General features: G+C 30.0%; 1 protein-coding gene across 1 annotated transcript; it reads left to right on the top strand.

Moving 5' to 3' along the window:
* The first annotated feature begins 300 nt into the window (after positions 1–300).
* LOC139853404 (uncharacterized mitochondrial protein AtMg00810-like) lies at positions 301–816 on the top strand. The gene has a single exon (XM_071842799.1). It carries the CDS (start codon positions 301–303, stop codon positions 814–816), a length of 516 nt encoding a protein of 171 aa, XP_071698900.1.
* Positions 817–14,119: the final 13,303 nt, after the last annotated feature.

The following is a 14,119-nucleotide window of genomic DNA, read 5'->3' as shown; positions in this document are numbered from 1 at the left end:
AAAAATGTCTTCCTACATGGAGAACTCAAAGAAGAAGTCTACATGGAGGCACCCCCCACCCCCCCCCCCCCTAATTCACCTCTGACTTTAAAGAAAGGAAAGTTTGTCATCTTAAAAAAAAACCTTTATAGCTTAAAACAATCTCCTAGGGCTTGGATTGGGCGTTTAACTATAGCAATGAAAAATTACGGTTTTAAACAAAGTATGTGTCTCATAATTTATGTTGATGACATGATTAATACTGGAAATGATCAAGAGGAAATTTCAAGCATATAGGCAAATTTATTTAAAGAATTTGAAATGAAGGACTTGGGAGGGCTTAAATGTTTCATAGGGATTGAAGTCTTAAGATCTAAAAAGGGAATCTTTATTTATCAAAAGAAATATATACTTGACCTCCTTGCTGAAACAGGTATGATCGACTGCAAACCTGCTAATACTCCAATGATTCCTAATCAAAGGCTATACATGGAAGAAGATGCCGATTTAGCAGACCGAGGTCAATACCAAAGAATAGTGGGAAAACTCACATATCTTGCCCATACTCGCCCAGATATAGCTCATGTCGTGGGAGTTGTCAGTCAATACATGCATCAACCTCAACGTCATCATATGGTAACTGTATGGAGAATAATCAAATATCTAAAAGGAACAGCTGGAGACGGGGTTTTATTCAGCAAAAACGATCACCTAGAAACACAGATTTACACTGATGCAGGGTACGGGGGAGAAAAAAGGATAGGAAATCAACATCCGAATACTTTGCTCTCGTCGAAGGTAACTTGGTCACATGGAGAAGCAAGAAACAAAAAGTAGTAGCTTTATCAAGTGCCGAAGCCGAATTTAGAGGGATTGCCAGAGGGGTAACTGAAGCCCTATGGATTTAGAAACTCTTGACAGAAATTGAATTTCCTCCTAGTGCTCCCATCAAAATTATGTGTGATAATGAAGCAGCTATAGCTATCTCCGAGAATTCAGTACAACTATCATACAGTTCTATTTCCATATTTAGGAAATCGTTTCTTATTTTAGAATAGGCAGCTGTTCCATACAACTTGTATAAAAGGCACCATTGTAACAACATTTTGTACCAATTCAAGCTTTATCAATATACATCAATAAAACGATCAATACTTGTGTTATTACTTATTTTTTTCAATCGAAAACAGATACAACTTACTATCTTACTCTAAGTGAAATATCTCCAATCCATATACCACATAATTAAACAAAAATTCAATAATAAGTAATGTTGTAACTAATATCCAATGCATTAAATCCACAAATTAATTATCTGTCTAAAAAAATCAGTATGTATCTTATAATGGTCTCTATGTATTCTATAAATAGGGTCTTATGTCATCAATAATATTTACGGTTTTATACTATTATAAATATAAATATACTATTAGAAATTGCATTACATTTGTATATATTGTACATATGTATTTGTATTGCATATGCTTTTTGTAGGATCATATTTGTTCTGTTGAGTGTAAGAAGACGTTAATTCGATGAATTTGTAATTTTGTTTGACAATTTGATCGAATCAAAAAATGTTGTTGAATTATATTTGCAAATTGTAATTTTTGATATGCTTGTTTCAAGTATATAGAGTATGGATACCAGATTATTACTCGTAATAATCTAGCATTGTTCCTTGTATTATATTACGGCTTGTCATTGATTGATCAAAGTTATTTGTTATATAAACTTTCGTTTTTTTTCCTAAATAAACAGATTAATGTCATATAAAAAAGTTCCTACTCAAATTTATGAATAGAAGTTAAAAATAATATTAAAAAAAGTCAGCTAACGATGAGTAAATATTTGGCCCATAATTAACTTTAATAAGTTTGTGGCGGCAACCCATTTTCTGATCCAACCTGAAAAGCCCGCACCCGTTTATATATTTTTCATATTCAAAAAACCAACCCACAAAGAGTTCTCGATCCACAAATTATTCAAAAAGCCAACCCACGAAGAGTTTTCTACGGAGTACTTATTACATATATACATAAACTAGTTTTATGAGCCCGTGCGTTGCACGGAAACTGGAAACGTGAAAAGTAAAGAAATAATCAATTATAAGAAATAATCATTTTAGTAGCCCATGATTTGAATATATGTTTTATTATTGCGATTGATCTATAAGTAATTAATTATAAGAAACAATCTGCCTGTGATCTAGATTTTGAAGAAATATAAATTATGACATATTCTAGTAAAATTGTTTGATTGTTTACCAAAGACAGTTTCTTACGTGCATGGGTGAAAATTAACAGGGGACATAGGGGCAGTCACCCCCGGTGAATTTGCAATTTTCAGTGTAAAAATTTTGGATTTTTCAACTTTGCTTCAGTGAAATTTTTTTTGCTCCAAAGTCTTCATATTTTATCTCAAAAGCTCTATATTTTGCAATAAAACCTTCAAATTTTGTCTTAAAACCTCTAAAATTTGTCCTAAACCTTCAAATTTTGCCACAAAACCTCCAAATTTTGCCTCAAAACTTTCATTTTTAGTCAAAAAGAAATTTCTACGCTTTAAAAAAAAAATTCGCCTCCGATGAAAAGAATTTTTGCTTCCGCCATTGCTTACGTGTATATATAAGATTACAAAACAAAAAACAGTTATTTTAGGGAGTTATTATTTTAGTTTTGTTTTATTTTTTTTGTTAAAAAATTGGCAAATTATAGGGAAAGCAGTTTTACTAATGGATTAGATTTGTATAAAAAAAATAATCAGAGTTATATTTAGTAACTATATATGTAAATATATTAATACAACAACAACAAAACTCAATACCAGTGTATGTATGAGGGAGTTGAGATGTAAACAATCATTCCTCTATTTTTGAATAAAGAGAAGTCATTTATCCATCGAGAGTAATACATTCCAAGAAGTAGAGAAAGTCCTTCCTATAAATATATTAATATTAATAATAAATAAATCTCTACGCATAAACTTCCATACATTTGTTATTGTATTTTATTTTTTGTTGAATAAAATAATAATAATCCCCCTATTTTAATGGTGTAGTTTTCTAATTGTATCGAAGTCAGCTACCATATTTTGTTATTGTATTATTTTCTACGGCTTATTTATAATCCCCTTAACTAATACGCATGTGTAATCATAATTTAATTAAGAATTTGTAAATATCTTTGAATTTCATGATAAGTATGTTAGATAGATTTTCAACTTATATAAAAATTTAATTTAGAAATATTATTTAATTCAGTTTAATTGAGAAATTGACACATGTGCAAATTTAATTTAGATTAATTGAGAAATTGACACGTAGGATTATTCGCACGCGCTTTATAATAATGTATATATAGATAGATGTATAGATAGATAGATTGTACATTTGAAAATAAGATACTTAAAGAAACCAGGTCTTTTTCCTTACGTAATGTTCACTTAAGGTCTTTATATATACATAATGTTCACTTAATATAATTAGTTTTATCCAAAATATTTCGCTTTAGAAAAAGCCCGGTTCCAATATAATGGTTGTATTTAATATATATGAAAATAGTTAACATGTGTTTGCTAAGTTGACCCGCTCATATATGTTTATAACAACAAATTAACAATTATATATAAACAATCAAATATGAATACCAATTCATATATATTTATAACAACGAATTAACAATTATATTATAATTTTTTCATGTATAAAATCCGCAAATTTTGAGGACTTTAAAATAGTATAATATAATATAATAATAACAATCTATCTATACCATTTAAATATTGACTCCTAGATTAGTTAATAAGGTTAATAAATAAGACATGGTATATTGATGTTAAAAAAAAGTTTTATATTTAATAAATGATGGTAAATAAAGAATTAGATAGGTGAAAAGTTTTTTAACTGAAGGTTACGACTTTGTTACACTTAAATAGTATATATATATATTAAAAACAAAATTCAATTTGAGTGTTCATTCATTATTAATGCTTATCTTTTCATATTCTTCTTGATTTTTAATTAATAATAATTATAATAACTCGAAAATTAAGTTGGGAGTATTTCTTATCTATACTCCTTTTTGTCTTGCACATGAATCAATTGTTTTGGCACCATCCTTCTTTCATTATAATGCATATGGGATACATATATAACATACAAATTATTTTGATAACATATTTACTTTAAACTACATTTGTATTATATTACACCCATACTTACATAGTTATATACATGTTTATAAATTTCTATCCATCTTTCGGCATTGTCCGGTCCTACTTCATCATTTGCATACTTTGTAGAAGTGTGAGGGAAGTTATGGACCTTATGTAATTGCATGTTTGTAAGTTGGAATTTGAAATAGCCATTATTTTATATTCTCATTTAATAATAGACTTTTGTATTTTATTATCGATCACAAGCAAAGAAGCGGAGATTTCTAAATTTGATTAATATAACAGTGTACAAATGAAAGAGAGAGATGACACCTCTTGAAGACCATAACTTCAGTGAGCACACATTCATCACCCATGTAGGAGGCGTTTACATTTTCCAATAGAAGACTTGATTCTCTTTCTATTGGTTTTCATACTAAAATGAATTTTTAATGCTTATAAACATTTCATATATGTTTAGTGGTTATTTAAACCTTTTATTATTCTTTTATATTTCTTTTAGAAGTCTAATGATAACAATTGTCTTGATTTGTATTTGTGTAGGTTTGCTTATAAGCATTTTATTTAGATGATTATTTATTCTACCTTTATTTTTCTCTTTTTATATTTTCCTTGAAATCATATTCATATGTATGTATCATAATTTATCAAATAATATATTGTTGAACTTTTTATAAGCAATGCAATTCCTAAACTTTAATGAAGAAATATTATTATTTATTGTATTTATATCACCATTTTACTTGAATGAGTTACCGATATCGTCACAATAAGCCACTCTCTTTCATTATGTGAAAATATGCATATACCTTTTAGTATTTAAAATGAATTATGAATAAAACCTTATCACAAAATTCTTACAACTCAATACTATATTAACTAATTATCATACCTATGACGAGTGACTGATTGTAACAAACTTGATTGTAGCTAACTGATTTATTTATACGAAGTATATAAAATAATATGAAGAGATATATTCAGTTATGTTTGGTTAATTAGTTTTTCACTTTAAACAATAGTTACAACAACTTTGATATTAATTAAATTACTTAATATTAAATATATGATTCATGATCATATCTTTGATATTACATACATTTATTCAAATGATACGATTACCTTTGAACAAACATGGCTAAAAATTCAATAATAAATTAAAGTTGATATGATAGTGTATTTTATCATGGTGTAATAATCTTTGTGTAATAATTTATGAATATAAGTATTTTATATTGTTTCCATGTGTATTTTTTCCATTAATATCATTTTAACAATATGTATCAATGAGTGCTGATAAACTTGCGCATTAATGCATAAACACTTTATTTATACTTGATTATATGATAACTCTATTTATCTATCTATATTCTCTTAGATTATAGTAAAAAAAATATTCCATAATATTCTGTAATTTATTTAAGATTATCATTATTAATCATTAATCAACGTATTTAGTTAATAAATTGTTTAATGTATTTATTAAAGATGATAGGCTCATCATCAATGTAACTAATTATTAATGGAACTATTATTGTAAAAGACTATATAAAAGTGGTATTTAGCTAATCTTCCATTCCTACTGAAAAATTTAGTTCGAGAAGTTAACAAAGCGGAATTTAGCTCAATTTTAAATCAAAGAATCGTGATTTCTTACAGAATACGTGTTTATTTTTGGACATTAAAACATAAAGTTAGACGTGCCGGGCATTGACATCTAGTAATATTGTAATAATAATAACTTTGGTTAAGATAAAAATGGACTACATCCTCTGTGGTGACCACGCCATATTAAATGTCCTGGAATTGAATTGAATCGTCCCCGTGACATATTTTTCTTCATTAAATTCAGATTCCAACTTCCCCTATTCTTTTAATTCCATCTTTTGAGTAGTTGGAATCATTAAGTCCATTCCTTTAATGCTCTACCACCACCTTCTTCTCTTTTGCTTATTTATTTCCATTCATAACACCCTTAACAATATCTATACCTTGATATCAAATTCTCTAGAATATCAGTTACTATTATCATTCTTTTGATTGAAGCAATTGAACGAGATATTGGTTCGGTTCAATAAGAACGTGATGTTCTAATTCTATGCTGAATGTTGTTTTTTGATTGAGCCGTGCCAATATCACGTGCATGTTGTTTCTGTTCACGACTACTCGTGTTATGAGAAGGTAATTTGAATGTTTATAATTAACTTTTTTATTTTGTACTACGTATATATTATACTCCGTATATATTATACTCCGTATTTTATAACTAATAATACGGAGTATAATGTATAATCTTTATCGATTGATTGTTTCTGGATTAAATTTTAATGCATGGAAGAGAATGGCGGTGTTAGTAGTGGTGGTACGGCGGTAAAGTGGTGATGGCGATGGTCAACAGCTGTATACATGTTAATCTTCCAATTAATGATTATTGTCTACATTCTGTTTTTAGATGAATTGTTTGTCGTCCAATTTTTTAAATGGCATTCGTGTACATATTAGAATAACTATACGAGTCTAAAATATGAAGTTTTTGATTAGGTGTATAAATTAGAATAAATATCAATTTAATAAACAACTCAACATCAAAGTTTCAAAAGTATAAATTATAATTAAGCATATTTTTGAATTTTGAAAGATTCAATCAATCTTTTTTTCCTACTTATTCTTGTACTAAAATATAATTATAAGTTTATAACGTACTTATAATATAATTATAAATATAATAATTATAATTATAAATACAAATACTCCGTAATATTAAACCTGTAATAACAGAAATGCCTGCATCGTTTTGTGCAGATAATATTAAATCCGTATAAGTATTTTATTTATGATTTAAACATAACGAAAATATTCCACAATAAATGTTTTTCTACATGCATTATTATGATGTTTATTGATTAATGATTATGATCTTGCATTCAGTCTGTATGAAAATGATAGCACATTTTTTGCTTGCTTGTTTGGTTTGTTAGGTTGTTTTGCTATGTTTGTTATACTTTGTTCATTTAGTTGGTGACTAGGTTTGTGTTTGGCCTAGCGTTAGTTTGTAATCTTGTTTGTTGTTTGTTTACTATTACTATGTTAGTTTTTCATTTGTTATTGCATTGGTTTGTACCTTGTTGAATGTTGATGATACTCGGAGCAGCTAATTTATTTATTGTTTTTCACTCTAAAAAAATTTCTTCTTATTCGCTCCTCATACTTACAGTAATACTTGTAAAGATTTATAATATTTTTTAATGTAACAACAATCATATATAAAATATATAATGTAACAAGAATCTTTTATATATTTTAATTAATGTATAATATATAATACATTTTATTTATTCTTAGAAGTTGCTTAACTTTTTTTTTAAACGATAACTATACAAATGAGTCTTTTTTCAAAAAAAAAAAAAAAAAAAAAAAAAAAAAAAAAAAGGAACTAGTAGTGATACAAGCAAAACGCGACTTGGCACTAGAAAAACAAAGTTGAACCTAACAAGCTCTTAAAAACTAACAAAACTAAAGAGATGTTTACCTTTTTTTTTTTTTTTTTTTTTAAATTTGACTTTGTTTCCATTTGATTCTTAATGGGGATGAGTGTCAAACATACCAGATAATTTTATTTATTGAATTAAAAGTTGTAGATAAACAGATATTAAATAGAAAGTAAATAGGCCGGTAAAACTTAGAGCTGAGATGTTAACAATAAAATAAACAAACGATTCAAAAGGAAAACAAACTAAAACTAAAGTAACAAACCACACAAAATGAACTCAACTAACTAGCAACAAGATCATCAACCCTTGCCTAATAAGTGACCATCAAAAAAGCTAATTAATAACTGCAGATTATATTTTTAATAAAAAAACATTGAGCTAGGAATGTCTTGGTATTTTAAATTCATGCATTTAAAACGTAACCGCAAACACTTAAACTACTCTATTTAATAATGCTCATGATATTTCGTTGGAAATGGACAACATGCATAGTTTTAGAATTAATTCTGTTTAGAATTCAATTTTTCGTAACAACTACAACCGTATTCAGTCCTGATGATGTCACATATGAGACAACATGTAATTTTTTTACAAGAAAAAGATAACATTTTATAACAAGATAGAAGTTTATCAAAAAAAAATGTAACCGTTAAAACATACAAACTCTTATAAACATACAAAGCTAAACCAACCGATCAACCTAACACAAACTTACAACAACAAACTATGGCAAATTATAGAAAATAAGATCCTAAAACCAACGACACACTAAAACTAACAAAAGCGAGAAGAGAGTTATCAATCTGCAAATCAATTGGAAGATTATAAACCATCTAAACAGTGGCGAATCTACTCTTTAACCCGCGGAGTCACAGAAAATACAGCTAGTTTGAAATTTTTATGTAGAAAGTATCATTTAAATTTTATAGGACACTATTAAATTTAAGTACATGACCTCATATATTTTTCAAATTTATAACTTTTTCTTTAAATTGTATATAGGACACCACTAAATTTAACTAATTGAACCCTATGTATTTTTTTGAACTTGTAGTTTTTAAAGATATACAAACATTAAAATAACATTCAAATATAATTAATACTGAAAATAAAACTTCAGAACTCTATTAAGTTTTGATCCTAAAATCGCTACTACATCTGAACCACGTACGCAAACACGAAGAAACATACTTTATTTTTAAAGTACGTCTATTTGTAAATATAGTGGCACCTCTATTTGACATTTATTTGCAAAGTGACTTACGATGAATGCTTGATATATATGGATAAAAGATTATTTTTCATAACGATAAGTACAACTAAAAATTACTCCGTACATATCATGGATTATATATAACGTATCAATCAGGGGCTCAAAAGTGAGGAAGTATTAGAGAACGAACATTATTTAAGTGTGTTTAATTTTAAGTGTTTTTCAATAACGAGGAAGTATACTAAACAAGTTGTAGACGTTGTTAAAGGATCTTAGACTTAATCTACCTAGTCTTAGAGGCGGAATAACACTAGAACTAGAACAAAGTCAAATATCTTAGGGTTTTCGGGTTCGTATGAGTCGAACCAAGATTTGTTCTGGATTAACGCGAAGCCTAGGTCGATATTCAGTGATATTTGGACGTAGGGACCGTTGCAGACAACTTAGGGTGCATATGATTCGTAACCTAACAAATGGGGCTTAAACTCGTATATATAGTGTCTGCAATGACAGTCGGTTGACTGTCTTCTTAAGTCGATCGAAGATCAACTCCACCAACCAGGACCATCGGACGACAGTCTTGACATTCGGTCGACTTACTTACTCATTCGGTCGACTATCTAGTCAGTTTGACTATTGACTTAAATGATTACGTGCATTAACAAAGATTCAATAGTCACAATGTTTATGATCACATACTGAAATGTCCGTCAACAATCACATAACTATGGATTACACAAGCATGCACCAACACAAGTTTTGAGTTATAAATTAAAATTTTGAGTATATTTATTTAGTCTTACCTTTCGCCCTTAGAGTAGATGTGTTTATCAGTTAAAGACATAAGAACAAAAAGTTGTTCCTAAAAAAAGGCATCCTACCTTGACTAGATGACTCAACAATAGCATAGTTACTGGAGAAACCCTTTGAACTATAATTATTAGACCAGAGAGAAGTGTAGTTATGATTTATTTTGTTATTATCCATTTCCCCTTTATAGTGTGGAGGATATCTAACAATTCGATTACATCTGTCAATTGTATGTCCAATTTTCTGACACTTAAAATATTTCCGATTAAGCTGTGAGACTCTGCCCTTATTATTACTTTGTATATTGCTTTGATTAGAAACAATTTTTGCATTGAAAGCGGAAGTATATTGGGGTACTTTGTAGTGCTTTGAGATGAGGACCTATGAGATTCTTTTCTAGAAAGAATATGTAATACTCTGTCAGAATTCACTAACGGTGTATTAACTCTGGTCACACAGTTAACGGTCACGTCCTCTATATGAGACGTTTCCGAAAAGTATTCGCATTAAGTTTCAAAAGAAAAGTCATTAAACATAGAAATAATTCTGAAAGTAGTTGAGATCTATGACCAACATAAGTAACTCAAAACATTATGAAAGAAAATAGTTTTCAATGCGAATAGTAGTTCTTGAAATAAGTCATGACGAAAAACATGCTGGACATCACTCCAGTACTAGCAGCAAACAAGCAAGACAACTTCAGTAAGCGGAAGCATTACTGTAACAACCCTGCTTTTTTCGTCACTTCCGTTAACTTTCTGTTAGTTAATTTAACGGAGATTACTTGACGTTTTATGTGTTTATGTGTATTAATACTTGATCCTTGGAGGGTTACGATAATTAATATGGGTTAATATTAATTTGAAAAATATATTTCGGATAAAGAAATACGATAAAAAATATACGGTTTGGATAACTACTTTTTGAGCAACGAAACGCTCGGGTTTATTTTAATAATTATTTTAATAATTATTAACTTTTTAAAAAATATTTAATTTATTGGGTTTTTAATAAATTAAACGTTTGGTTGCGTTTTAACGATCGGTTTAGCGTTTCGGACCTTCGGTACGTTTAAACGGCACCTGAAACGAGTCACGATTACACAGTACTAGACAACGAGAGCCCGGGAACACTCCCATTGGGCCATTCGGTCATGAACCCCCACTCCCCCATTTTATTTTTATTTTGGGCTTTTAAAATTATAACTAGTGTTTGTTTTAAGCCTAATGCTAAATTAAGTAGTAACCTAAATTGTATTCTTTTCTCCCTACTCATTAATCAGTCGACTCCTGCCTCTTTTCTGCCTCCCATCATCGATCAACCATCACCATCCCATCACATCAGTTTTTCACAATTAGATAAAACCTTCAACTCGAAACTCGAAATTCACATCGTCCTCTACGCGTGGGTATAATTATTTTCACGACCAAAGGTATAATTACATGAACCCTAGCTTTAAAAATTCTAATTTCATAAGGTTTCATAGTTTATGTTGGTCAATTGCTCGATTCATTGTGTTTATATGCTTGTTTAATCGTTAGATTGTTCGTATTGATTATTTTGATTAAAAGTCGAATTGCTTTGTGATGATTCTGATAAAATGTAGCGACCCGACAAAATCGTCATTGACGGTGCCGCTAACTTAGGTCCCGTTACGTGGTCATAGTCCCTATATGAGACGCGTTTGACCAAAATTATGTCGCATTCATTTGAAACGTGCATGACTTGCAAAGTTTAGTTCACCAAACGGATCGACAACAAGTTTAAGTTTACAAAAGTAGTAAAGTACAAATGAAATATCTTGCGACATAATTAGTTTAAAATCACAGTTGCTATAAATAGCGTAAGTATGTAAACAATATGTTTGAATCCAAAGGTGCTATCACTAGCGTATGCATGTATGTATGCTTGACTCCAAGCAAGAAATCAGAGTGTATGCATGTATGCTTGACCCCAAGCAAGTATGAGTGTACGCGGAAATCATGTATCAAATAGCCATGTATGAACCTGAGAAACATATAGAAAACTGTCAACGAAAAACGTTGGTGAAATCATAGGTGTTTTAGTAAACGTTGTATTTGAACCACAAGATTTAATATAAGATGATTATCAAAATCATTTGCATTCCAAAAGTTGTTATTTGTATCCCGGGCACCCAATTATCAAACTTAACTGTTTTGCACCCTTTGCGTAGTGTTAGAACATACACTAGACCCGAAAATATATTTCATCCGCTAACGGTAGCGAACCGTCCGAATGAGGCTCGTCAAGCCCATGTGATCACATAATATAAGTTCTCGTTTACACCCTGCAAGTGTAACTAATGATAATTGAATTGAGGCTTTTTGTTCAAACCCGCACGTGGAATGTTCGTTTCCGTACTTGTGTTCAAAGTGTAAAAGTATGTAGTATAAAACCGTATATGTTTCTCATCCCATGATTTAAAAGTATAAAAGTTGTTGAAAGATGGGACTATGATCTCACCTCGAGTGCACGAGTATAAATGTACTTCACAAAGTAAACGTGTGCATGAATGTTGCTTAGCCTTAACCTAAACAAGTAAGTTGTATCAATTAACCGGTTACGACACAAGGTCGGGCGAAATGTGTTCAATTAGTCCTATGGCTCATTACGACTCGATTATATAGCATGTGAATCACGTTGTCAAGTTTCATGCAAGAATCAAGTATAAAATAATATTAGAACGATTGTATAAGTGTTTTGTTAAGTTTGACTAAAAGTCAAACTTGGTCAAAGTCAACGAAAAAGTCAACGGGATCGGGTCGGGTCCCGAACTATTTTTCTAAGGTTTTTATTCATATATAAGCATGTTAGAACAAGTTACATGTGAATCAGAGGTGCGTAGCATAGCAAACATTTTTCGAAATTTGACAAAGTAAGTCAGAACCCAAACACGGCTATTGCCGCGCCGCGGCCAGAGGTGTCGCGCCGCGACATTAGGCGTGGCCTGGTACCTGGTCAGTTTCAAAAGTTCAAGTCTTGATCCAAAATTCAATTTAGCACAAAACGCAAACCGTAAACACTTAGAATACGCATCTTATATCATTGGAAAGCTCTTTTGACAAGGAATACAATTAACTACCTTTCACAAGCAAAAACATCAATTACAATAACCGAAAACTCGTCAATTGATCAAGAAAGGTTTATTTTCAAAGTTTCAAGTTCGTAAAACGTATTTTATGATTCGGGAATCCAATTTACACATACGATATGCCGTTTCGAAGGTAATTAAGCATACAATGCATCTAAACACTTACTAACAACATTAACAAGCATTCAACGCATCAAAAGTTCATTTCAAAGTCTATCAAACCCTAACCAAAATTCACAAAAATCAATAATCATGTGTTTGAAGTTTTCTTAATCAACCTACGCATCAAAACGAAGCTAGTGATACTAGTAACACAATTAAAACATGAACTTTAAAAATCAAACAACATTTAATCTTCCAAAATGCAAGATTAAGCAAACCCATTTCAAATGTTCAAACTAGTTACTTAAAACAACAAATCGAGCAAACAAAATATATATTCATGTTACACACGAGCCATAGACACTAACTAACACCATTTCAAGTAAAAAACACGAATTTAGAGAAAATCTAGAGTTTTAGAAATGTTACCCAAACTTGATGAAATTGGTACCAAAATGTAGAGGATGAAGAGAGGATCACGAATATGTAATTTATTTTGATGTTTGCTTCTTGATTCGGTTTGGATGATGAATCTTTGTTGAGAGGATTTGAGAGAAATGTTGAAAGTGTTAAGGAAAAGAAAAAGAAAAATGGTGGATAATGAGTGGTGGTGAGGATACCTTGACTAGTTGACCTAGTCAAGAGTTTAGTCTCTTGGCAAGTTTAGTCCCTCAAGTTTGTAGTCGGGTGCGAGAATTAACCGAACGAATATTTTAAAAACGCCCGAGTAATCGAGTGATGTTATAATTAAATAGCGGGAATATTATGAACGTTAGTCAACGGAAACTACGAATTTAAATAACGAAAGATATTTATTAAAAAAAAAGACAGTGTTAAAAATAAATTTAACGGAAAAATGCGGGATGTTACATAAAATTGGTTTAATTACTGTTAATACAATATATCTAGATGTATTGGTGTCGAAAAACTATTGAGTTTGCTCTTTTGAATCGCTTAATTTCGTTTCCGTATGCTTAAGTTATGACCGTTTGAATTATCATTGTGTTTTTATGCTTGATCAGAAAACTGGTATTGATGGGTCACGAATTGGCTTGTGTATTGATTACCATTGGATAGATAATTCAAAAACACTCAGGTTACACTAGGATATCATTTCATTTTCTTGAGTAAAACTCGTGATATGCCTAATCGAATGAAAACATAGATTTTTCCAGCACATGCATGAAAACGGACTTGTATGCTAAAATGAATTGACTTTTGAGATGAGAGCTTTCC

Source organism: Rutidosis leptorrhynchoides, chromosome 6 (genome assembly GCF_046630445.1).
Source record: "Rutidosis leptorrhynchoides isolate AG116_Rl617_1_P2 chromosome 6, CSIRO_AGI_Rlap_v1, whole genome shotgun sequence".
NCBI classification, from domain to species: Eukaryota; Viridiplantae; Streptophyta; class Magnoliopsida; order Asterales; family Asteraceae; genus Rutidosis; species Rutidosis leptorrhynchoides.
This window is presented reverse-complemented; position numbering and strand designations above follow the sequence as displayed.

Coding starts and splice junctions, on each gene's coding strand:
- LOC139853404 (XM_071842799.1), top strand. CDS start 301: ATGAAGGACTTGGGAGGGCTTAAATGTTTCATAGGGATTGAAGTCTTA.